At 39.0% G+C, this 27,564-nt stretch overlaps 1 protein-coding gene across 1 annotated transcript; it reads right to left on the bottom strand.

The window, feature by feature from the left end:
* Window positions 1-557: 557 nt before the first annotated feature.
* Window positions 558-26,332, bottom strand: LOC147752704 (xibalbin-1-like). The gene is made up of 4 exons (XM_086970833.1): window positions 26,111-26,332; window positions 12,368-12,556; window positions 8,069-8,180; window positions 558-3,283 (listed from the first exon to the last, which is right to left on the bottom strand). Exons 2-4 carry the CDS (start codon window positions 12,504-12,506, stop codon window positions 3,130-3,132), a joined length of 405 nt encoding a protein of 134 aa, XP_086826959.1. The 5' UTR covers window positions 12,507-12,556; window positions 26,111-26,332; the 3' UTR covers window positions 558-3,129.
* Window positions 26,333-27,564: the final 1,232 nt, after the last annotated feature.

Genomic DNA, 27,564 nt, shown 5'->3' with positions numbered 1-27,564 from the left:
CTATTTTCCCATATCTATAAATTTTTCAAGGCTCATAGGAATCAGATGCCCTTAACGTCTATTGATTCTGCTAGGAAAAAGCGGTACAGTTAACTGGCGTTGAAGAACAGGCAATTTGGGTTTCCTATTGCTGCAATAATTAATTTTCGAAGTAATAGGTAAATTTCGAATACATATATCGACCTACCTTTCGTACGGGTCCGATACCACCGTAACAAATCCATTTTTCCACTCCGCTAAAAATAGAACGAATGCCAAATGTCACTGTTTAATGCAAATCTGCACAAAAAAAAATATAGCAACTTATTTTCTTCGCTCGTGTGCCCACATAACTAAAAAATAACAGATGTATAATCCAGACGCATAGCAGCTTGATTAGATTTTACACTCGACCGTGAAGTACTCCATTTTGAGATTTTTTTTTTAATGCATTTATTTTAGAGGGCATAGTTTGGCTAAAAGAATGGCTTATTTCTCACAAGAAATAAACATGTATAACGACAATTAAGACCAACTATTTGGAATGTTGGCTTTATGAAATTAAGCAAACAACACGGTTTAGGCAGCGAAATTAACTGAAGCATATGAGTCTTTATTTACATATTCGTATATTATAACTAACTTGTATTAAAACAATGAAGTGTTTGCTCTAGTAGTACTCACTATTACTGTCGCTTGCAGCCTTTTATATTTCGCCCACATAGCGACTCGAATAATTTTCATATGTTATCTCTTAAATATGGTCATTTATTCCGTTGGAAAAGAAAACGTAATACTTGACGGATAGGAGACTCTTCCTCCTCCTTCGTGCGTGTTACCACCGGCAATAAACAAAGATAGTTTACCTCAAAATGGGTGGATCTCAAAGCTTCTTTCTTTGCTCCTTGTCCCGTTCTTTATAATAGCAATACAAGTTATGATCACGATAATGCTAATAAACGGCGGACGCTGACAAACTACTATGGAAAGTCAATTTTCAATTGTTTTTAATACACCCAATAGTAAGTTAGCAATTAATTGTATTAAATAGAGGTAATTATAACGATGCCGAACGTCGTCATATAATAATAATAATAAATTCCTTTGCAACGAAGTGCCTTCGATTCGGACGGACCTTCACGATGACCTTTTTTTTCGCTGTAGTATTACAATTAGGAGTATTTCATCATAGCATGTATGCATTAATATATATTGGTCAACAGGAAGCCATGTTCCTGCGTTTGGTTAGTTCTTCTGAGTCGTTCGTCTTCTTCGCCTCTATCGCCATTAGCCATCTGTTGGTATATTTTCTTTCTGTATTTCTCCATCGGCAGTTACGATGAAACGTCAAACTGCTTACCTAACGTAATCTTTTGTAGTACACGATGTCTGCGACATGTCATCAACAATGATTCTCAATAAGCTGTCATCGTTGTCGTAGCGGTACTTCGTTCCGGCTCATGATCACTAACAGTTGTCCGTTGCCGCTAGAACAATGGTGGCATCTGGATGTCATATGCTTAGGCTGAACACTACGATCGTATCGGAAGTTATTACCTGAACACGGGTCAAGATATTAGTGATGCTGCACCTCGCAGCACGGAATAAAACTGTGAAGTGTAACATGGATTTTACCGCTGCGGTAACCCTTAACTGCATCACCTAGCACTCAACATCGGTTCATATTGCCCACTGTTTTAAATGGCAGTGTTTACCTCTGGCTTTGGTTAGTATTCAAACGGTTGTTCCCGCTATAATTGATGCTGCTCCATTTGTTATTCGCCGACGTTGATACCGTCGAGGGCGGCCCCCGGCAGCCCTACGCGATTGTTCAGATCCTTCGGGCATTTGTTGTTTTTCGCTGTCCTAGTTTGGTGGTCCTTTAATTGCCACTGCTGTTGCTGCTGACGTTTCGTTTCCTTTATTTGGGGAACGGTCGGGGACAAAAGTTTTGGAAAGGGTGGTTCCTCCTTGATTGGTTATGACTCTTCTACAACTCCGTCATGTGGAGCTCTGCCTTTGTTATGACTCCTTTAGTTATATTATAAATCTTGTTCACGCACATCCATAGCGTGTAGCACATGCGTGGAACGGATCTAAAAACATGTTATATTGGATAGAGAAAGTAGAGTCGGGCATATACCTTTAAGCGTAAAGTATATACTTGAAATAAATACCTATGTATACCTTGGTAAAGTAGATTCAGGTATACAAAGATTCATACCTTCAGGAGAGGGGTGGGCGACAGTGCATCGTGATTAGTGAAGCGGAACGCGTTTAGACAATACGTTTTTAATGTTTTCGTTTATAATGTATGACTTGATTGCCTAGCCTCCCCAATTCATTAGCCAATTTAAGTTTCAGCCTTAAATGGAGTGATTTTGTGTATGGCTTCTATTTCTTCTCCAAGTGAACGAGAAAAAACCTTCGTCGTCATTTCAGTAGCAACGGTGCAGCAGGCTGGCGCTATAATTGCAGGCGACAGACCTACCTCGTTCTATGGCTGCTGTAGTACATCATGCAAATTAATTATATATGTAGATTGGTAAGGGGCTGATATAGAGCTACACAATGGGCCAATGTAACTTGTTAAGGTTAGCTATGATCTGTCGACATAGCTACTAGTATTATATATTGATCCTCTGCTGTAGGAGCTCCAAGAATACTACTCACAATTGTAGTAATGGTTGTGTGGCAATAGTTATTATTGGTATGGGTACACTTCTTGATACAACTTGCATTTGTTGGTAACATTTTTGACGGTGATTTCTTTTTAGCTTCTAATTTACCTGTTCCGAACCACACATCGCTAAAAAAATCACTCCGTGCACCGACTACGCTCGCTTGCAGGTCCGTCCCGTTGCAGTCGATTCTCAACTGCCTTTATACTTGATGATATCTTTGATCTTCTTTCGGCGGTAAGACTTTCTATAGCTGCGATGTCCAGGTGCTGCGTGCGGTTAGCATTATGAAGCGTTTTTGCGGGTCGTGTATTGACAGACCATTAACGATTTCACTTAAACGCGCCATTATTGGGCGTCAGTGGATTCTCGGGGTTTTTTTGGAAGCAGCAGTAGCAGAAATTCGTAATATCCGCCTCGCGGCAACAGATCCGCCCGTCCCTTCGGAATAATGCAGTGGCACCACCATTTAGCCAAGTCGTTGTAGAAAGCCAACATGTTGACAACGACAGTTGGTGCCCCATGGGTTACAGCGGCATGTCAGCGCCTTGCAGCAGTGGTTTGGACGGGCATCACAGCTGACACCTTGATTCAAACAGCTTCGCCTAAAGACAGATCGACGTCTGAAATCAACATCGATTAGAGACCGTGTTAAACTACCCCTTGACTAGCTAGTTGACTAACTGCAACCTATTGTTATACCCTTCTCTATCTGGCCTATTTCGAATCGCCAAGTTGACGATTCGTTGCCGCCACATAAGGTACAGGTCTGGAAAGTTTTCATTCTGGGATTCTACACGTACATACGTTATCACCCGAGACTATAGAATATTTATAGATATTGTATTTCACTCATTGTACTTTTATTAAGGTAAATTTCGCTATAGGAGATCGCATTTTTCGGAGGAAGCTTAGGTTCTAATACAAAAACGAAATGTTGCCCTGAGACTTGCATGAGTGCTAGCCTAACACGTTGACTATGGCTGAAAATCAGAAGCGTGGTGACGATAGTGTTGTAAAAGAAAGATGAGAGCAAAAATTTTTTCTGCTCATGCGATATGCTGCCTTCATTGGCGTAACGCTTAGTTATCATTGTATTGTATAGTAGATTATAGCATTTTTCAGAAAATAGACACTCGATAATAACTGTATCACGAGGTACGAGTTAATAGAAGCTTTTATGCGAACTGCACTGAAAATTAAGGTGTCGAAGTATTCTTTTCCTACTGTGTGAACCACTTGTGATCCATTTATCGTTGACCTGTTGGGCCTTTTTGTGGTAGCACGAAACCGCTTATAAACCATCCAAATTCGAACAAGCCGGATTTTCGAATAGGTACGTTAAGCCAGTTATTCTAACTCGGAGCAGTATTTTTTGGCTAAATGGGGAACGGTCCATGATATTACAGCATTGGCGATAAACAGGTTGTAGGCACGATGAGTGCTGCTTGCCTCAACCCACCATTAAACGTTGCAGAAAATAAGTCGCTAACGCATATTTGCTATTTTAATGGTTATCGACCATCTCTTAGTCTACCTACGAGGATTCCCACCTATAGCACAACCAGATATTTGAAAACCCGTGCCCGAACGCTTCCTGCTACCATCGCGTTTCAACAGAAGATTCAAATGTACATTTTACATTTGGGAGGTATCTAATATGTGCACATTTTCAGTTATTTTCGTAAGGTTATGATAAGTCTGGATGGATCGAAGGATGTACATAGTATAGGATGCTTCACTGGGCCTCCAACGTACGAGTGGTGTGGATTATATACGCGGAACGTAATCGCCCATTTATCAAAAGATCCATTTTTACTCGTATCTGTAAAGTATTGTAGTTTCCAAATACGTTACTGATACGAGAGGCAATACAATTTATATTCTGCCCCTATTTGCTATTCGTTATTTTTTGCTCATAAGCTGTTTGCTGACGGCTAATCGCCTATTCTGACTGGTCTGCAGCTTTGTGTCATCTTATTAAGTTCTCACTGGTATTGTTCATTGGCGTCGTTGCTGTAATAATATGAAAGACTTAATCGAAAGTATCCATCAATGGCTTATCGTCACATCTATAGCACACCTTAATTCAAATGTGCTTACATACGAGTGTGCCATATAGCCACATATCGAAATAATATATGGGGCGCATGACGTGCCGCGCGTGCCCATGCGAGTTGCACCATATGGATAGTAATAATAAAAATAATAATACATGTTTCTTCGCGGGTGTAGTGTATTTTATCCTATGGCATTCTGCCAGTGGGTCAGTTAAGTTCATATGGCAGTGAGAGAAAAAGCCATTTCCCACATCTCCGAATTAGACAAATCGTCTGAACGTTAATTACTGTGACTTTTACTCAGCTTGATCTTGTAAACTCCGCTATTATCGACTACGTAATAGAATGTGTAGGACAGTTAGTTTTTGTCACTACACGATAAATTAACTTTAATTTTGAATCGATGCATTTTTTTTTTGTTTTTTTTTCTATTAAGTCTAATAGCTTTGAAATTAACAGACCAGATTTACTATTTTTTTGTGGTAGTAAGACTATGAGCATTAATGGAATACACATACAATGTTGATAATCTACTAAGCCGTGCTCATATGTAAAGAATCAAGCTTGAACTAAAAATGTCCGACCTACTCGACATGTTTGATCTGACCTGAAAGGGGAAATTCGACTTTCAATGCATTTCTATTGCATCTATTGCTAAGACTTCGGATGGGTTTCAGACGATTAGTTATACGACATCTATTTCACAAGGCATGAAATACTGCTACAGTACCCACTGTATTAGACGACTTCAAACAAGCCCTTGCACTAATATTGCCTGAATCTGCGTAGACGGGTAATGGCGTGTCGAGAGAATTTGTCTAGGGTTTTAATCTGGTTGGCCTAACGATGAGATTCGACGAAAAACCTGATCTAAACATTAAAGGCCGATATAATATTACGCTGTCGTAGATTTTTACTATCGTCGCATTTTAATCCAACATTTAGAATATGGAGGGGCCGTAATGCGTCACAATAAAAGTCCGCTGTGAAACCTTAAGCCATAAGCATACTTAGGTCTTCATTGGCACACTATCGATACACACACTTCGTTCCTTAGGCCGGCTGGACTTCAAACGGATACCCGATGTCAGTGTCGTTCTGCAACGATATATTTCATATATATATATGTATATGCAAGCTGAAAATAATACTTGAACCTAATGTTTAGTTCGATTGCGTTATTTTTGTGTATTTCTCTAACACTCTTAAATAACACGAGTCTTTTTTTAACTATTGTTGATAAGAGTTTATAACCAAAAACTACGATTTCTAGGAAGAACAGAAAACTCAATCCACTCAAATTATGGAGAAATCCACGTTTCAAATATGAGAATAATTTTAAAAGTTGCTGGTTAGTGCTCTTTAAATCTTCACTCTTTTTCAGGTTATCAACCTATAATCTAAGACAGACAGGCAGTAATGTCCAAACGCAAGTTAGCCCTTTGCGGCGGTGCTTGACTCACAAATTCGAATGTCCTATTTCGATTTGGTTCGACGCAACGACGGGAGCTCTGAGTTTTACGAGACGTTGACCCCCCCCCATCCCCCCATCCCATAGACGTTCCTGTCGCCTGTCGGTGGGGGAGATTACGTTTGCAATTTCAGGTAACCGCCTAAATTTCATCAAATCCGTTCATTTGGGCAGTTATTTATCATTTCTTGAAAGGTATCATTTGCTATATGTTCTAAAAATTAACACAGCTGTTTGTACTGAACGTAAGCAACAGCTTTAGGTCGTCGCAGAGTAGCCGATACGTTTAATGCGTTATTCTCGAATGCTTTTTCATGAAACTTAGCATATAAAATTTTTAGTGAAAATTTTTGAATGTACTGTTCTCAATGTCGGAACGTAGGGGTTTTGTTGAAATCGTACTTACGCTATTGATTGGTCCAGTTCTTGCTCATTGTCAGAACGCTGTTTGCTCTCTTGGTTTTCACAACATGACAAGTAATAAATTTAATTGTTGATGACTGGCACAAAAAAACGAAAACAAATGCAGTACCCTATCGACATTGTAATCGAGTGTAAAACCCTTGTTATCTGGGTACTAACTATACTCAGCAGGAAAAACACAGAGAACCAGCGATTCGAAGAGCACTATCTTGCCATGAGAGAGCTAATACTGATTTGGTAAAATTTAGAGAGACACGGTCGATAATCCTATCCATTTTCAGAGTTGAACCTGTAAGTCTGCATTTCTAAAAGGACTATAACCTTGTACTTACCATTGCTTATTGTCATTATTTAGTAGAAGCAGTCTCAAAAGTATATACACAGAGTGGGCGGAAAGTATCTCAGTCATTTATTTATTAAGGGCTGCACTATTCAACTGCTTTATTCGCTGCTCTTTACCTTTAAAAAGTACTACTTAATAGCGTACTTTTTGTACTGTATATCCTGGTTGTCTATCCCAGCTTCTGTTCAATTGCTCGGCTCTCTGTGTGTCTTTGTAGCGTTACGGTACCTGTCTCTCACCTCCTTTTATCCTCAGTGTGCACGCACATGCGCATACTATCGAACCGATCAGGACACATATCATTGCACGTTCTTTCTGAATAAAATATGCTCACAGCACATTAATCGGTGCTATGACGCTACCTTATTAAGTTTCTCGGATAAGAAAAACTCACTTCAATTCCCGCATGTTCGGATGCAGGATATCGCTGTCGTAGACAATCGATGTTCAGCGTTAGATAACTTCATATATAGTTAACCGTTTCTCAATTGTACTTACTGTCGATCGAACCCGACATCTCAATGTTCTCAAAACAAACAAGGGTAATCATCGCGTAGATACGCAGTAGTGCTCGGTGCCAGTAGCCTGGGGCCTGAGGACTAGGCCTCTTCTTGTTGCAAGTCTACTCAGTTCAATAGCATTTGCTACCTGAATTTAGTATCCTTTACTAGTTAACTTACTTTATTTATTTAATTATCGTTTTTCACTAATATCACTTTGAGTAGTTGTTATCTGGCGATCTAATCATTATCCATTGCTATCATTATCGATTTAGACTGAATTTTGAAAAGCTGCGCCTCAAAGGGTGACTCAGTGATTTCTATATATAAAATGCGTTACTGTAACTTGACGTCCCTTTTCTGAAGTACTATTTTGGAGCTTCATTTTGGTTATGTTCCTGGTTTTCCATAGCAACAGTTCGCGTGATAGCATTTTATTTCATGTTATCGCTTAATTTATTTATAAAGCCCCACAATCTCAGATTCTTACACTCTCCACTTTGTTCTCTGTTGCCATTTCTCTTAATCCACCTTATCAGATACTCTCGTATTAATAAAATATCAGTACGATACTATATATACATACATACCTGAGAGTTTCACAAACTTACTTTTGTATAAATGGTGTGTAGTCACCACCCTCAGGTGGATCAAGATACCTTAGGAGACGATCCTCCTCGACAAGAAGGTTCCGTAAGGTGTTGACCGCTGCTTCGTCTGTGTCTAAAAGTGGAAGAAATAGAGCGTCAGACATTGGTGAGCCGATGATCATTACAGCCTCGTTGATTATTCGCTATTGTACAGCGTTGCCCATCCGACTCGAAACATTAATGCCTTAACTGAACAGCACACCGTTGTGAGGGGCATTCGAGTACTATTATGCTTTGTACATTGTTTTTTTTTTTATATTAATATTTATAATCATGTATACGTAGAGTATATTTTAAATTTTTACTATTTTTAATGGAATTAATTGCTAAGCAAGGAACACAGTAGATAAGGCTGGGATAATATAAAGTCACTAGTTGTTCGCGTGGTACGGTTTTTGTTGTACATAGTTTTTCTTTGATTCGTTGTTACAATTCCCATTCGCTTGTCGTTCCTGGTCATACAACACTGCTATAGGAAGCTACTGCTACAGCTACTGCTACTGCTACTGCTGCTACCTGAGGTCTTTAAAGATGACCACTAGAGCATCTCCACATCGGCCATAGATACCGCCGTTAGATTCCATGCTAACTAGCTGTTGTACCGCAAGCCGGTGTTTGGCTAACTTACCATTAGAATATTGGTTAAGTCGTCCCCGAATTAACTGATCAGCCAACAGAGGCTTGAGCCCTTCATCAAAGGCCGTGCCTAGAACGAACCCAGTGAGTCGACTTCGATGCAGCACTGCCTGTGATGTTAGAAAATCTAACATGCTACGGGTACTGTTGAAGTGAAGGACGTTAATCATTGTCTAAATTTAGCCCTTTGAACTCCGCTTTGCTTTGTCAGTGGAGGAGCTGTGGTTCCATTTTCGCTGTGTCCTCTCAACGAAGTCCATTGCCTGTTCGGCATTGACTGTGACGGCCAGTTCGTACCTAGCGTTAACGGTCAGGCAGAAGTAGGTATCTGTAGCCATTTGCTGGCTTCCTCTGACATCTTATTTCTGTGCTTTGGGCAGCACGTGTCGTTTGCAGAATGGTTCGGCCCGCCATAGTTACGGCAGGATGGCCGCTCCTCCTAACATTCCATGAAAGGTCGCAGAGCTGACAGCTCCTTATCGTGCATTCAGACGACCTGTGAGCGTCGCAGGCATTACGGGACAGAAGCCAACATTGCTGCCAAGTGGGTAGTTTATTCTGTACACAGCTTTTTCCGCCGAGAGCGTTTTGTTGACAATCGTGTGGTTAGTAAACTGCACCAGCGCAGACAAGATGCCCTTTCGTGCTCATTAGCAGCCGTCTCTGGAAATTCCCAGTCTCAACAGTAGCCGTGGAAAGAGTCTCTGTAAAAGTGCTTCCCGCCAGATTTCTAATCAGCAGCCGCTTGTGGTTAACTATAATTGACAGAAATGATCACATCGCCCTGTACTGTGGGAGTTTGTACAAAAGCGCAAGATTCTTCCACGCTGATCCGAATGCGCCGAGTTTGGTTAACGTCACGTTGTAGCTTTTTGATAGCCGCTTCAAAGAAGGTCTTTCTGTTGACGCTCCGGAGTGCTACAGAACTAGGCGATTTATCTGGGGCGCGCCATTTTCTTCATTGATTGTAACCGCCATGTGTAACAGTTTATGATGGACCACTATGTTCACGATCGTCCTCATAAGAGCGTTGTATCCTGTGCTCGTCAGAAAGTATGCAGGATGGCCACTAAGAAAAGCGGCTTACAGACGGTGCGTTTCGTGAAAAAAATCCCGAATCTCATCCCAGACATTTCAGGTCGTGCGAACTGTTATCGATGCCCGTTGGAGGCTGTGCTTGCGTTGTCTCCAGCCTAATCTAAACAGTGGGCCGGCCTACAACTACGTCTGGCTTAGGGCCGCGCGCGAGTGACGCATATATGTTAATACCGTTATGACTGCCATCTGCAACTGCTGCTAATATCGCAGCCAAGTAATGTGAATTAGTATATCTTATTTGGGAATTGGAGTTTTGAAGTTTAGTGTATGTGAAGGATAGATATACAGACATCAGTTCAATGAAGGTCAAGGAAGCGCCGCTTCTTCGTTCTACCACAGTAATTAGCAGAAGACGAAGTGAATGCTTCGGGTTAAATCACTAAACCAAAAAATCTTATCGTATCTTTCAGTGATCCCTGTCAAAGTTCAGGTAACGGTTGAGGATGAGTGAAGGATTAGCGGGGTTTGCATTATGGCGCTTTCAACGATTTTGCTTTCCATTGTCTCTCTCAAGAGAGACATCTACTTTTGATTGTTTCTTCCACTTGCAGCTTCTTCGTTTCGCATAGATTTCCGTTTCGTCAAATCGTTGCTTGTTGTCTACACGGTGAACACTACGGCCAGGGGCAGTGTTAAAGGTTACGCTATAAACGTTTGTATAGGCACCAAAAGACGATGTAAATGTAGTAGCGATATGTGTTCCCAGAAGAATACCCGTTTTTCAGCATATAGTTCAATTATATCTACTGGGATTCGTAGGTATGCGACAGTGGTTAAGGGGCAACATGAACGAGACTGTGAAAATGTTTCTGACGAGGACAACGAAAGATATATCTCTTTTGTTCTCGTACGCAAATGCAGTATGTTTAGTATAACATGTGGACAATGAAAATATCTAGCTTGAAAGATACCATGCTAAAGAAATATTGTTTTCATTAGAAAATTTCTTTAGGGTATCATCACGTTCCATTGAATAATGATAATGTGCAGTTTACATAGTCTGAGGAAACTAATATAATAATGTATTCAATTTAAAATAAACAAGAAAAATATCGATAGCCATTTTCTGATCCTCGATTTATTGTAAGCCGTTTGTCGTTCTAGATCTGTACAATTTAACCTCGGTTACTAAATTTGTTCATCGTTAGTTGTACTTTAAGCGTAATTCAACAGAGTGCCAGAAATTTAGGCAGTTGCTGCACGATAACCGAGAGGCTGAAGATTGCTTCAAACAACACCTCAAGAGGTGATCTTGGTTGGTGCGTTAATACTTTCAAGCGAAGCATCTATTCAACACCGGTGGCGTGTTGACGGTGAAGGATTCCTCTTAGCACCTATCAACCTTCTTATCACCTAAAAAGCTTTCAGCAAAGGATTGATGCCAATTTACTGCCAAAAAAAAAGTGATGATTGCCAGAGTAATAGTCGATATGCTCATATGTACATGGCAATGGGCTAAGTCATAAGGAGTCTTTTGCTCATTGCTTCGTCAGCGAAGCTAACCAAAGGCTTCATCGTCTTTGTATTAAGTGTCCGGCGTAAAAAAAATCTTTCAATGGTTTATCATATCCTGGCTCTACTTGAACAGTCCATTTTCAATACAGAAATTACTAGTAAAATGTCAAAGCCAAAAGGGTTGACAAAAACCATCAGTAGTCAAGAAAAAACGACGAAATTCTGACCGCGTGGAGACAATGTTTACTCAGTCATTTTTCTTTATTATTACTTATAGCTTATTTGGTGGGATTTGAAAAATAATTCGAGTGTGAAACTTATTGTTGGGAGAAGTTCGTAAGTTTGCGGCGATAAGGACCGAGTGTGGTTAGTTAGTTATAAGAATGGTGTCAAATATAGTGCTACAAGAGGCACCAATAGATTTTTTAAAGTTACGTTGTTTTTTTTGCAAAGGCGAAGTAGGTTATTTTGGGAAGTCGACTTAGTAAGTTAAAGAAGTCCAGTTCACCGGAAAATACCTGCTAGAAAACGAGTCAGCATCGAAACCTTGACTTTAATATAAGTATCGTAAAGTAGTGCCGTATAACCGGTCTGAAACCTAAAGCCATAAATCCCACTATTTTCAATATTGATATTAATATGCCTGCTATTACAATTTATGCCAACTGTCCATATTAAAAGTTTCCTCTTGAGTAGCGATCAGCTTCTATAGATAGTGACGGACTCGTCAGTAGAACAAGGAATAACTTTGCTCTACACTATATAATTATTTTTTCAACTTTTGTTACCACTGGATACAGATGACAGAACTAGTCAATTTCCGTCCCACATTTCAACCCTAAGCTGCAAATATCTAATTTAATATAAGCAAACTGGAACGGAATGAGCAACGTGTGTTAATTAAGAAAAAAAAAACAAAAACACTCAAAAGCTTTTTCTTGATGTTCGCTACGTGGGAAACTGTATTATTACTGTGTGATATGCTAAGTCTTACATAGAATGAAACTGATAGAACCTGGAAGAAGTCATAGATTTCTGGTCTTTCTGGCCCCTGATCCGTACGTTGCTTACCCGTCGAGACGGCTGAATTTTGTGGCTCGAGTCTACGTAGGTTTTTATCGTCTTTCATAATAACTGTTGGCTCACGTTGGGCTAAAGCAAAGCAAGCGAGGCCCACAAGGAGAGCAGATGAGCTTAACGTAAACGCCATTGACCGGCTTTGTTGACTGATGGTAAGTTGTTTGGACTTCCCGATGTAGGCTGAAATTACAAAGTAGACGCCGTTATGTTTCGAGAGTTCTACGAAGTAAATTGTTTTAACGTGCAATTCTAAAATAAAGAGATCCACCGGGGCAACGTATAATGACTGAGGGACTCTGGAAAGCAAATATGCATGTAACAATGATATTTTAAAACAAAATTAATGCATCGTCTCTTATTAGAATAAAATGTCAACGAGATCATAACAACAACGGCAGAATGCGTTTTCCTAGAAACCGGCTGATTCCACGATTTTACTAGGTTGAAGCAGATCACCAAAATTAATTTGGATAATTATTTCAGCGTTTTATTTTCTATTATAGGAATTGATTAAAAAAAAAAAGTGCAGACGGACAGTTAGTAAGAAGGCGTAGCGTTTGCTTGGTTCGAACATTTGTGGTCACAGTTTCGTAGAATGCTCATGGTACGCGCATGGTCGACTGCTGCATATCATGGTTTGGTTACTTGAAAAGAGAAACTCGACGACAGAACCGCGCACGCTGTTTCTATGAAATGCCAACAGAAGAAATCGAAGATCCGTATTTTTGGCTAATTCGCGAGTAATGTTTATTCTTGCATCAATCATAGCGATGTTTCTACTAACAAAAGAACCAACAATTTGTGTAGCAAATGTTCACTAGCGGTGGCAGTTTGTAGATCCTGGCTGTAAGCGCTCTCTTCACGATCGTTTGCTTCGTCGACATGTGGGATTTGATGATTTTCCGTTATATGATGATATAATGTCCTGATATTCAAGACTACTCAGTTATCATAGTACCTAACAGCATTACTTCCATTCCAACTCGTTAAATATGGTTCATCAGCGTTGCATTTAGCAAATAAATTGGGAGTGGCGGGACTTCAGAACTTAGGTTACTAACTTCTTTTCAAGCAAATTTCAAGAAGTGTTCTTTTTTGCATGTTATCGAGCGCTGGAGAAGCAGCGCTCTATAGTTCCCCTGTCCTAAAGCTACGTTTTCGAAGTCAGCGCGAAAGCAAGCTATATCAGCAAAATCACTACATATTATATAAGCAAACGGGGGCAATACGGGTTAGAGCTACTTTGGGCATATGTCAAATAGAATGCTATCGAAAATTTAGAATGGTTAAGTTGCTGGCCAGTCTAATGGGCGTATCTGTATATACACGGAGGATGTTGAGAATCATCGTCGGGACGGATGGACCTTTTCAGTTTATTGGCAGTTTAAAAATATCACAGAAAATCAGACTTCATTTTACTTTTGTTGAAGTAACAAATAACAGTTTCAACTGTGTAACTTATTATAATATTTCATATATATAATGATATAATATTATAATAAGAGTATCCTAATATTATTTTTATACTAGCATAATAATGCCATACAGTGAGTATACAACAAGAACAATGACTGTTGTGGTCATCCAAATGTTTCTTTTTTTCGATGTAGTCTACCAATAATATAGTTCTACACACGTTATCCGTTCCTATTCAAATAATTTGCATACCTTACGGTATCCGAATAAAGGTAAAATGAGGGCTCCGGCTATTAGAAATATTTTTCAAAGTGTCTGTTAACTTTTGACTTATTCTATTCATATCATGCAAGGTATAGCTATGTTTGTTTTTAAAAGCATCCGCAGCAGCTATGTTGTAGGGATCTCAACTCCCTACAGGATTTTTGTGAAGTTCCTATGGATTTCCACGTGTTTCAATCACTCAATAAATGAATCTGACAGCACAGAGGAAGAAATCATCGTAACCCGTCATCGTGCGAACCACACAATGCCATCGGCAAAGATGTTATTTTTCTACGATAATATTAAAACTGGGTCGGCCGTTTATATGTATGTCGGTCTGGCCCAAATCGGCCTTGTGGAGAAGTCGCATTGAGCTGATTTTTCAGAGGCAATCGAGTTCCGTCTTGCGGTGGAGTGAGTCGCGGGCGATATCGAGCCGATGGTGCTTTTCTTTTATCGCAACTCAGTGCGGCGTCATGTTAATATAGAGATCTTGACTATTTTTTGCGGTTCGATTTTTATAGCTATTAATGAAACGCTTGCGTTCGAGTGTTCTTTGAAAATGTTTACTCTACTAATAGGCGCGTTGCTATATCTAGGGGCAAATTTTATATCATTTTACATATTTACTATCAAATGATGATATTTGTCGAAATTGGGAGTTCATGAAATTGGGCCATACGGTTTTTATGATTTAAGTTTTTAAATGCTATTCTCGGGAGCGGTTCTCCCCTCTCTGGAAGAGGGCATAATTTAGTTAATATGCTAACATACGTCTTATATTCTTTGCTTCTATGAGGTTTTTTTTCCCTAAAAAATGCTCTTACTATAGGGCTAATTTATTGCATTTTTATTATTAGCGATTTGCTCTACAAATGTTGAAAACATGTAATATGTTTATACAAAAAATTATGCTGTTCTGGTAACTATTGAATGTTGTTTTTTTTTTCACTTTGACTTTTAAGATATAATAATCATGTTTCCCGACATGATTCATGATGGTAAGATACGAGCCGTATGCTCAACATGTAAATCATATTTTTTTATTTGAAATTTTTTCAAGAATAATTCCTTTCTCTCACAAGGGGGCAAACCAGTTAATGAAATATGAACTATTTTAGCATATAGTTTACATTCTTCAAATGCTTTCTGGGGGTAGCTTCTTCCTTACATCGATAGTAATGGTCGGCAATTTCTGTGAGGTTTATGTTGGAAGGCTGTCCAAGATCTACAGAGTATTGGAAAGCACAAGCTTGGAGAACAGATGAATAACAAGAAGCACGATATACATTCAATGGGGTATCGAGATTAGAGCACCTTTTCATGGGAAAGTCCTAGGGTAGCGCTGCGTTCGTGGCCGGAGCATAGATTTATATACGTAAGCAGAGTAAAATCTATTCGGATATATATATTGGCAGTTTCGACATCAATTTCAGCTGTCTTTTGAATAATAGATTGTTATTAACATGTTGGTTCCCGCAGGATAAGCTGGATATACGTAACATAAATGCATGATCAATAAAATATCACTGTGACGGGATAATTGCAGCGAAATAATAAAACTAATAGGTTGGGTACGACACGAGTAAAATAACAGTCAACGAGTAAACGACGTGAAATTTGATAGAAACAGGTAACTGACAGGGTAGAAATCTACCATGAAACTTTACGATTTTTTATATATAGAAAAAAAAAAAAAAAAAGTATTTGTTGTTATTGCTAATTCGAAATGTAAAAGTCACAATCGAACTTATTGGGTAGCGTTCGTTTCGTGCTGGGAGCCAGCCGTTTCATGGAATGCTTAACGGCAGGGTGGGACGTAAATCCCGAAACATAACGCGGATCACATTCACCTATATTAGAATGAGCTGACGTATAACACAAAAGAGGTAGCCAGCTAGGTGGCGCAGGCTTAGAATAGGTGAAACGTCAACAAATCGGGCCAGTTTAATTGATCTACTATATTCCTAAATTCATCACATTGCTGAACGGTTTAAACCCTGCCTCCTGTCGATCAGCTTTGGATTCTATACAACAGATCATGATTTAAAACAAAGCGCTTCGGTACCCATTATCGTCATACCTCATGGAAATGAAAATGAAATATTTCCTGTCCTATTTTGTACAGACTGATATAATGATTATCCGCAGTAGGCTTGCCATTGTAACTACATATATATATAGATGCAGTTGTCCAATAATAAGTAATAATAAGCAGCTAGTGCCTTTGCAGATAAGGATTTTTCTACTAGAAAGGATGTTAGTGAGTTTGAAATAGGCCATGACCTTTGCCGCCCGCCACCGGTGTACTGTAAACCTGCTCGCCACGTTTTGCGCCATACAGTTAACGTGCTTCAAGCAGCTTTATTAGCAGCGTGCAAGAATCATGCAGGCCTATGTTATGTTCAAGACCACGTCACCTACGACGTGAAATGAACGGGATAATGGCCTTCTTTTTTACCGTAGTACGCTCAACTTTTTTACAGTAACCCGAAAATATCACATTTGCGCATGCACCGAGCTCTAATGACAAATCGTCTGAGTTTTATTCGATAGATTAACTGGGATGAAGTTGTATAATTTGTTCCCTGAAAAATAATTTAGGTAAAACCCTCCTTTTTAACACTAAATTCGCTGATCTTTCTTGTATATCTGTTTCTATCACGCCCGGTCAAAATGACTGATTTCTATTCTTTTTATAAGCCGAGGCATCCTTTTAATGTCCGACATTTGGCGGCAATGTCATAACCTTCGCATATGTAAGCTAATAAGGAAATTTAGAAACAGTCTGGTGATACGCTCAGTATTACGGCAATGGACGTCTGGGAAGTGATCGCGGCCAGAGGAACCAAACACGCCACCCAATTATAATAACGATATCTGAATGATAGGGTCGTTCTCATTGGCTTCTTCACATAGGATCATTAGTAAACCCCATTGGCCGACCTCTGGCTACATGGGTCATATGGGTGGCAATAGGAGAAAGATCGTTAAGCAGTATTTCTTTGAAACTATTTATAAAGCAGAACTTCCTTTGTTTTTGTGTTTTTGTTACATTCGTGCATGGTGTCATCTCCTTTCTAAATTTAACAGACGAGAAAATCATTTAATTAACGATATGTGACACTCAAAGCACGAGAATTTCAGCTTGCTTCTGCTTAGCTAGTCGTTTTTCCTTTGACGAGTAAAGAGAAAGCATGGGAAGCATCGATTCACTTACGTTCATATACTCCTAGTAGTTGTGATCATGTGTGAGGGCATAGTTACGTTTACAGACATTTTCTTTGTCTTAGCTTTTGTCGTCAAATGTTTCCGGTCTATTTGTCTACTGTCAAATCAGTCAAGACTTCTTTCTTCCTATCCCAATCTACTAATTTCTAAGTCATTTCCTCAGTCAATTTCTTTTATTTTCATCCGTCTCATACTTGTCCTTTAGTCATGATAGTTCAAGTCCCCCTTTGGCCGGTGCGGAACATCACGTTCTGTTACAATTTTGATCTCTCATTTTTGTAAATCATTTCATCTATGCGACAATCTGACAGATCTCCGATCATCAGCACAACATTTTATCTCGGTTTTCATAGATTATTTATAAAATCTGGATTCACAGCCGATCATGCTTCAGCTTAATCTCATATTTAGCCCTGTCTTGGACAATATCTTTCGTTTTAAATATGCGGCGATGTGCTTAGTCAATCGTTTTGTTTCTGATACTTGCAGTTTGTACAGTTTAGCGGGAGGATGAAAACACCAAGTGAATCTTTTTATCTTGCTATAAAATGGCCCTAAATTGTCAGTGTTTAGACGATCGACTTGCGCTGTTGGTGCTAATTCAGAGCCCATCTGTCGTAAATTAAAAATAACATACATATGCATATATAGAATCGGGTGTCTAGATACTGGTAAAATTTTCCTCAGAGTTTTTCCTAGCTTGTATCTATCTATCTATCTAAAGAGCGCTGAAACAAGTTTGAAACGCTGAATCGTAAACTGGACTAAAATTGCTGTCTTACATAGAAAATAGACAAGACAGAAAAAATCAATTTCACTATGTGGGTCATTTTCGTGTTGCCTGTTTCTATGACAGCATGAACACCAAGCATTTTGTGACTACAGTTAAAAGACGTAACCACTATTTAAAACATATGTTCATAAATAAATACAGATTTAAATAGATTATTCACTGTATATAGCGGAGCAGCAGACATGCAATTTTTGTAACGGGTATTGTATTTTGTACTATTCCGTAACACAAGGTATCGCACCAAGTACCTCTAATACCGATCGTTAAATATACAGGGACATCCAGCTAGCCGAAGGAAGAATACATTTTGTTACAGACGTTATATATTCAAGGTTTATGCTAATAATAACATCGATAAGATGGACCTTGTTGACTTTCTTCGTAGCAGTTATTTACTTCACCTAATTTGTGGCTACTTTTTAGCGCTTCGGCACGTTGCCACCCAGCAAAATTAGTGGTGTTCATCGAAATTAGCGTTTGGGGTGTGTGACCAAACAAAATTATTGCCTTCGAAGAGTTGAGAGTCCCCAAGCTATTCAGGAGTGACATGACTGTCAACTCGGTTCCCTACCAGGGGCCAATCTCAGCTTCTCTTTTACCCTAAATCGTTTAACGAAGATTAGAAGGCATGTGGTGTTAGCAGGATAGCTCACCTCTCGACCCTTTAATATAATTGCATGACTAAAGAAGCTTTTTGGTGAGCGGCTGAAGTTGAATAAAATCATGTGGCTTGGCTCGACTTTTTTTGTCTTATTTAGGCTATACCTTTAGGGATTTCCTGGAGAGCAAGCAGTACTTCGACAATCTATGAGTGATGGACCAAGTTAACGAAAACACACGCCTTACGATATTATAGACAGACCTAAATAAATACAAAAAAAAAAAAAAGGTAGCAAAACATTGGATACAGCCAATAACTACCACGAAGAAAGTTAACGTATTCGAGTCGTATTCATATTTAGTTGTTTCCATTTTTAAGTTGACCCCAATCGGGTGGTCGTCTCTGAAACACAGCTTTCATACGGCACATATTCTTCGATCACATATCACCAATTATCAAACATAAAGACTATATCCGCGAAAAAATTCTCACTACTAGAAATGTGGTGAAAAAAAAAGGAGTTAGATAAAAGAGACCTGAAAAAACTAGGTCAGGCCATAGCAGTGGTAAGGTTATCAGGCTTCATGGGCCCCAGCCCTTCATATCCTAATAGGCACGCACAGAACCGAAATTGGACGGCTTTCCTTCCCCTATTTGGCAGGCTTGGAAGCGCCACTAACCGAGAGTACCCTATATTTTTAAATAGATATTACCTCTTCTGCGTCGGTATCGCATGCGTTGTTACTGACGGCCCCCTAATTCAAATATCTGTTGCAGTATTAGTAGGCTAAAACGTTAGTTGCTTTGTCAAGACACACCATTATATTAAATCAATATGACGTCACGCTTCATTGGCGTTAGGGTAGCAGAGGCTTAGCTCTAAACAGACACTCCATGCTATAATTTTCTAAAATAGTCTTATAAACGGAAATATCAAGAATCAACTATTACCGGTGAAGTTAACGGTAGCCAGCCATGGTACCACCAAGAAGCTCCATTACTTCCTCAAAAACTGATCTAGAGTCTTCCTCTAAAGATAGTAGCGAGAATGATATTTAAAAAGGAATGACTTTTTTTTTTTTCGAGAAGAAAATAGTGCTATTGAAAAATACATATTGAAAAAAATAGCACTTGAGTTTAGTAGAATATTTTCTGCCAACATTACGCCTGTGGATAAGAGTATGCAAAGGGCTGAACCGTCGAACAACAAATGAAAGCCATAAAATAATAACATTAATAAATAAATATGCCATGCACACCCAGGTACCTAACAGTGGAATTCTGAGACTGGAGGATATTTATAACGGTGGCTAGCTACTCAGCTTTTGTGAACCGTAACTTACTTGCAATTAGAACTACAGTACCCGCGACAAATAGTGATGATTGCACAGGCAAAAATTGTTCGGAAAAGAGATGCCCAAACGAAAACCATACACGAATCTCGCTTAATCATCTAATTAAACAACAGTACGAGTGTTGCTCATTGGGAATCGAACGAAACGTACCAAAGGTGGAGCTGTCGTATAGATTCTAAAGCGCCTATGAGCGTTAAATTTTCACATAAGAAAAACATACATGAAAATAGGATGAAATTATGGGTATACAATCAATTGACACTTAACGTCATAATCAAAATCAATTTACGCCGATTATCTATGTAAATTGTCTTTTCGAATGGACCAGCATACAGGAAAAATGTCTACGTAACAATGTTAACCATCCAACAGTGTTGCTGAAAACTGAATAGTCAGGTTCTACTGAGGTTGACCTATGCTCTGAGCCAATATTTCTACTGACCAGAAAAGGAAGTTACTAGGAATGGCCTGGTCTATGTGGCTGATGCTCATCACTTGCGTGTTAGCATAATAGTCCTGAAGAGGACAAAATGTATCCAGCCAGGCTGGTTCCAAAACCGGCATTGGTAAAAAATGCTTACCGGGAATTATCAATAAAAATTGGGCCTATAGCTGGTTGGGTCAAGAAAACCCAGATTGTTTTACCTAAAGCTCATCCCAAGCCCCCTCTAGACGGCAAGTCCTTGATGCTACACCAAAGAGATTCCGACAACTTATTCTGACAAAAAAAGATCGTCGAAAAAAGTAAATTGTAAAATACAGTTGTTATCTTTTAGAGAAAACCTTACTAGACAACAAAATATTCGGCGTCAGCATACATAAAGTGTAGCATTGGGTACTTAATATTATAGTATATAATATGTGTTAATAGGGTCGGTGAATGTTATGAATAGCACACAAGCGTCGTGCCCTATGTGCATCTCAAAAAACTGATATGTTTCACATGAGTAACGCCGAACTTGGTCCAGCCTGAATTTACAACTTGCCTAATGAGCCTAGTTGACCCCTTTTGCTCGCCCCCAACATAAACATCGTAACTCATTAGGGTATGTAACAAGTATACGTCCCGTGCAATACATGTCTCGCATACTAGATCCTACTATTAGTCGCCCTCCTCAGTCGGCTGTGGGCATGGTCTTTGCCCAGATCTAATTACGAACTTGACTTGCCAAAAGACAAATCCCTCCTTGCAACAGGCTTCGATCGAAGCCATCATACGAAATCCTATTTGGCTTGGACTGCTTCTAGGCGTATGGAGTCGACGTTAATCCTGGTCAGATCGGCACTCTGGTGTCTGATTTTAATCACCCTGGCTGACCCCACTTAAACTGCAACAGTCAACACCTGCAACTGACTGCTGTCATTGTTTCATATTGAAAGCGCCCCCTCTGAAAAAAATGGAGCTTACTTTTGCTGCGGAGCTTACCTATAGAGCCAAGCAGAGTACTCCTCTGGATCGACGGCCTTGAGGCTTCTTGCATTTCAACATTAGTTGTCGTTCTTCTACTAATTCAAAAATATTTACCTATAATCCTAATTCGTTCACCCACTTCTTAATTTTAATGCCACAATTCGAATGTGTATAGTTTAATTTGAGCTTAGTATCCTTTGACTGTACGAACAGCGTTTTTTTTTTTTTTTTGGTCAAGACTTTGTTGCCACCTTCAGCAAGTCCGCGCAGAAACAATAGAAGAGCAATGGCAGCTTAGCACTGAAGTAGACTCAAGTACAAACAAAACATACGGAAGCTAACCTAAATTGATACCTCGTATATGAATGAGCAGTATAGGACCTTGGACTGAAGCGGTCAGCCTCTCCCTCATCCAACATTACTAATAAACAACTTTTTGTCTGAATCTTCCTTTCTACATGGAGGCAAAACAATACGCGCAATATTTGTCGCTTATTGCTCCTCAGTGTATAGCAGAGGTTTTTCACAGAATAAAACATGTATGCGATATGCTGTTAGATATTTTAATTAGCGGTTGCGATTTCCGCATCTTTTGACCTTCAGGCGTGAGTTCGCAAATTTAACTGTAGTCACAACAGGACTTGGTCTTCACGCCATCATGGAAACAGGCAACGTGAGAATGACCTATGTAGTGAAATTGAAGTACAGATTCTATAAATGTATATTTTCTATGCAACATATCCTTTTTGTTCAGCTTCAGCTGACTGAGCACCCTTTTTGCTAATGGGCTTTGTACTGTCAGTCTCCGGAGAGCGAGTTCTATATATATAATATCAAATAATAGATCAAATATTATAGCGTAAGTACACGTCCACAACTATATAAGCGCAGAGCGAGTAATTATGACGGGCTCGCTTCTTCCAACCACTGACAAAATAAGCCAATCCGCTTAAAATTTACTGGCAGCTCGACAGAGTCGAGAAAAGTCACCGTGATAGCTTAGTAAGTAACGCATTTGCTCGCAAATATTAGGGCCAGATTGTAAGGTCGTGTCTGGGCATCAACGCGTTTCGAGTTTTGCGCCCGGTAGGCATTCTTTCCGACGGCTGATTCCCAACACAAAACCAACCGGGTTCGAACCTAGCCTACAGCATGTCCCTAAGATCAGCAGACAAAAAAATTTCACACCAGGCTACTACGGAGACATCAGTCGTTACGTGACTGGGCTTGGGATCGTACGAACTGGGTTAAACCAAAAAGTGAGCGAGCGAAAGCGTAAATTCTTCAAGGATCGGTGCCTGATTACGACTACGTTATAATTCTGTGTGACATCAAGAAAACAGCGGAATCTATTCCCTTTGTACTGTAGCGTCAGATCGGATTTCGTACAGCGTCTTGATTCAGGCAACTTCTGTTTTAGGTAAGGCAGGCTTTATTATTCCGGCGCGAAGAAATTACGTTCCGTCCTTCCACAGGCAGCTGAGATCTTCGTATTTAGGTGTCATCATAATCACTAGAGCGCAGACAAAACTATTTGGCGCCTGATTGCATTTTCAGGACAGAGGAATCCATGCGAGAGAACGTGTGTACGAGCGCAGCTGTCCCGGTTCGCGAAAGGCGAACACGTCGTGTATCAGCATAATAACGGTGTTTAGGATGAAAAAAGTATGTGGGTCTGTTGCCCCGTACTTAGGCACTCGTGGCGACGTCAGAAGCCAGTAGGTATGCCATCTACTAGTTGGCAGCGGAATTTTTTCCGACGCTTATCCGTAGGTATAACAACGGAAAGGTCTATACAGTAAATTTTGGGGCGCAAGAGGTATGAACGCGTCTTTTCGGGTTGGGGTGGCTGAGTATAGATTTTATGTATACGACATGAAATATCAAATATATGAATAAATATAGGTATACAATTATATAAGCGGCCGTGAGACACTTGTTTCTCACAGCCAACGACAAACTTAAGTTGGTCTTTTTAAAGATAAATCTGTAGACACTAACATGGCAATCTGAAATACACTGTACAGTACCCTAAAATAATAACAATCATGCAAATAAACATACTACAGTTGTAGATTTTTACTAATTACTATTATCATAATAAGATAATTACTGAAAATTGAAATTAATATTAATTGTTGATTATCACACACTTCATACATGCTAAGGAAAGAAAGCGCAAAACCCTTTGCCGAAAAAGAGGCCTGTGAAGTTTCACAGAGCTAACCACAATTCATGAGTGCAATCATTTGTTTTTAAATTGTTTATTTCCTTCCATACTCGGTTGAAGGGAAATAGCCATAGGTATGCGTTACCATGTCGTTCCCAACGGAAAACATTTTTAGAAGTACATAAGTAAAGCCTGATAGTGATGAAGCCTCGCAGAGAGGAATCGTCGCTGCTATTAGTCTTATTAGCACTAGACTCTTATTTCTCATTCTCCTGCAACGCCTGAAATTTCACCATTTTGTTCCAAGTTATATATAAAACATAACTTGGCACGAAATAAAATATATGAAGTATAATATATATATATATAATAATTACTGCGTCCCGCTATGAAGTCTGATTTTCCCACATGTAAAATCATTCGTTCCCCAATACAGTAAGTACTACATTTTAGGCTTATTATAATATCAGGAAATGCGGGCGTGAAGGCTCTGTATCTCCAGCAGCTAAGTAACCGGAAAAATTCAATTACTGAAATGTCTTCGTACGAGATTTACAAAGAATTAATAAGAGGTCCGTGAAAATAACCAAATGGAGAGCGGTGCCAAAGATATGATAAGAGAAAAGTAACAAAAACAATTATTAAAACACTTATTTGATAATAATCTTAGGAGTCATCTTTAAAGAACCGCACAATGGCGGACCTATTTCGAGTAAAATGTTTGATCCGTTCTGAAATCTTGCCAATTTGATATTAGCTAAGGTTTTTTTTATACAACCCATCCAAAGCTTTCCCTAGTGCGCGCTCTGTTTACTTGTAGGCAATTTAATTACAGAGCGCAAAGGACTGTTGTTGAAAATGCAGATTTGAACTAGGTCAGCAATTAACGTCAGTAACGATTAGAGCTATCTTACTACTACTACGCCAACGCGACTTGACTTAATAGTTACAGAACTGCTCTTCACACTAACTTCTTATAATTCAGATGGGTTCCGTTTTTGTGTGCTGTGTAACTGTGACCTTGCAATTTTCTTGCTTGGGTCAAACCTTGTACGTACCACACCTTTTCAAGCTATGCAAAAATAACGCTTTAGGTCAAAATCGATAGTCTTAAAAGTAACTTGCGAGGGTTAGTTTTTGGTTTGTCACCCACAATCCAAAAGTATTACTTACCAACCGATGAATATAATCACAGTTTTTTTTTGAACGTGCTTAAAGCTTAGTAGTTATTGATTGATCGTGTTCGTCCACATCTCATATAAAGCGGTTGTAATTTTTGTGGATTCACTTAGCAATACTTTCTTAACATGGTAGGAAATAAGCTGTCTGTTTCGCTTTGAAACTTTTACCCCATTCACAACTCATAGCTCACTTATTTTTATACCTTCTTTTAAATAAAAGTTATTGAATAATAATTTTTATAACAATTCTCCGCTCTTAAAGGTCTCCTGATTTGTGTTACTTAGAAATATGGCCGCCTGTGAGCAGAATTTTAATGCTTTATTCTCTTCTGGCACATAATACGAGTTAACTGTTACGACGGGAACGTATGCTGAGTTTTTAGCCGACCAGGAACGTCGTTCGGATATTCATATTAAGTATTTTTACCGTTTTGTTACTAAAAATCTTCAATTTATTATCTAGCTCTGACAATACGATACAGGCCTCCAGTCGTCTATTGCATGCCAGAGTTGGCACTCTTATCTTAATATCCTTCAATGTCTGCATTTGCAGAATTATAAACGCCTGTGGGCTCTTTATGTTAATGAATTTTTAAAAATCATACTCATTTTCTTCAAAGAATTTCTCGTAACAAATTTCTATAGATTCACATAGATCATATTGTATCTCGAAGGATTTAATTAACTGTAAAAGTAATTTTTTCTTTTATGTCACTGGGTGCCAGCTTGGAGGATGTAACTTCCTTTCATATATTGAAAGTTCTATGTAACGGAGGGAAGCTCTTTTATCCTTCCAGTTACACTGTTGCATCTTTAAACTATTAGCGGTATTGCGCGGTAAAAAGGTTTACCAAGGGAAATTTTCTAGAAACATCATTTCTATTATGCTAACAGGATCGCCGTTATCTACGTGCACCCATGCAAATATTTAATGTGTGCAGCCAGCTATATTAAATTCCATACGGTTCGTAACTGTGCATGTATGCCCTAAAGCCGATTCATTATATCACTGAATGTTGGACATTCTTCCTAAACTCGCAGAGAATCGTAAGACAATTATTGCTATGTTAGAATTCACTGGTTGGAATGACTAGTTCGATTTCGAGCGTAAAGTCCGCTTTTTAAAGTAATATCTACTAGTCTTTTTAAATGGTCTGGGCGGAGCTGATGACTAATTGGGCGGCGACGTGCAGGCCGACCATCTGTTACGCATGCCTGCTCTGTAAAAGGACGTCGCATTTATCCTGAGTTGAATACGTTGTAATTACCTAAGTTCGATTTTTTTTTTTTTAAACATTTGATAGTTACTAACCAGGGAAAATATACGTTGACCCGCACTGAAGATGCTTCGATGACACGTTTTTGCTGTCAGTTGGCTCTGCCTGCCGACAGAGTGGATTGTGCCTGATGAACTTAGTTTAAGTGAAAGAAGACCATAAGCGTACGTCACGCGACTAGCTTACCGATAATTCTGCACCGTCTGATGTAGGCCAACCTAGATAAGTAAAGCAAGCCGCGAGGTTTCGCAGTGCAACAGGTTCTGAGCGGCCTGACCAGAGGGCGCTGACAACATGTAGAGGAAAGGACAACAGATGGTAACTTATTCTATTGCATTCCACGGAGTCCTTTGACGCGGGGCCTGTCTTAATTCAAGCATTTATTTGCGTTCTGCTGCGATGCATCAACATCATAAATACTAAAAAGCAGTCAATATTTGTAGAAATCGGCATATTTGATGCGGGAATTATCCTTACACTTAAGGCCGTAATGCATTATTTTTCAACGTTTTCCAAAAATTTTATTTAAATAAATTACAGAGTTATTGAAAATGGCGTAAACTATGCAGTGTAGAGGTTATTTTACGGATATCCAAGTCAGTATTGTTTTTTTTTTTGCATAAATACATAACTATTCGAAGTAGAAAGGCACTTTTATTTACATAAAAACCTATATTCACAAGTCACGTGAAAAATTCGAAAACGACCATGCTTATAGATCTACCTGTTATGTATAACTAATAAATGTTTCTGAAATAACCTAATTTTTGTAGCGACTTTAAGAATAATAAGGCGTCTACTCCTCGGGGCTATTTTCTTTGATTCGCATAATGGTTTGTGTGAATAATAAAAAAAAAATATATACATAAAACTATTAGAACATATGCAAAATGACTTGAAAACTGACCAGAGCAGCAAAAATCAAGCACTAGGGATTTTCGAGAAGCCAAGTTCTAATTTTAAGGACTTGAGGTGCGTCTTTCGAATGTTAAATTATTAACATTAATTATTATTATTATTAAGAATTAAAAAAAATAAGATGAAAAAATCACAGGTCGTAATGGATCCGTAGAAATAGACTACTGCTTTAAAAATCATAGCCCGAATGTATTCATTCAACAACAGAATAGTTTGCTTTTAGTTTCTATTAGTTTTTACCAGACACATCTCTACTCTCCCTTAATAAAAAAAAAGTAGACGTTACCATAAAGTTTAGTGAAACTCTGGACGAAGCATCACCGTTGATTATATCCTTTTTCCCTCGATCCTGTCCGAACTTAAATAACAGCATAACATAAATAACAGCATCGTTTTACAAAGAAACATAATGTAGTTCGTCGATATGGTCCACGACTGTACCATAAGCAATAAGAGGCCTTTGATGAAGTTAAGTCACCAAAAAGCTTTTATCAAAATTGAAATTTTTTAAATAGACTCATAGACCGTTGTATGGATAACTAGTAATCGACAAGAACTCCTTTTGCCTGCG

The sequence above is a fragment of the Varroa jacobsoni genome, unplaced genomic scaffold (genome assembly GCF_002532875.2).
Source record: "Varroa jacobsoni isolate VJ856 unplaced genomic scaffold, vjacob_1.0 scaffold_1066, whole genome shotgun sequence".
NCBI classification, from domain to species: domain Eukaryota; kingdom Metazoa; phylum Arthropoda; class Arachnida; order Mesostigmata; family Varroidae; genus Varroa; species Varroa jacobsoni.
The sequence above is the reverse complement of the archived record's forward strand: the minus strand, read 5'-3'. Positions and strand labels throughout refer to the sequence as shown.

Bases quoted from the DNA above. Each gene is read 5' to 3' on its own strand.
- LOC147752704 (XM_086970833.1), bottom strand. From the start codon at position 12,506: ATGGCGTTTACGTTAAGCTCATCTGCTCTCCTTGTGGGCCTCGCTTGC. The intron at 8,181-12,367 runs GTAAGCAACGTA...TTCCACTTTTAG, and splicing joins AAATTCAGCCGTCTCGACGG to ACACAGACGAAGCAGCGGTC. The intron at 3,284-8,068 runs GTAAGTTTGTGA...TGTTGATTTCAG, and splicing joins TACACACCATTTATACAAAA to ACGTCGATCTGTCTTTAGGC.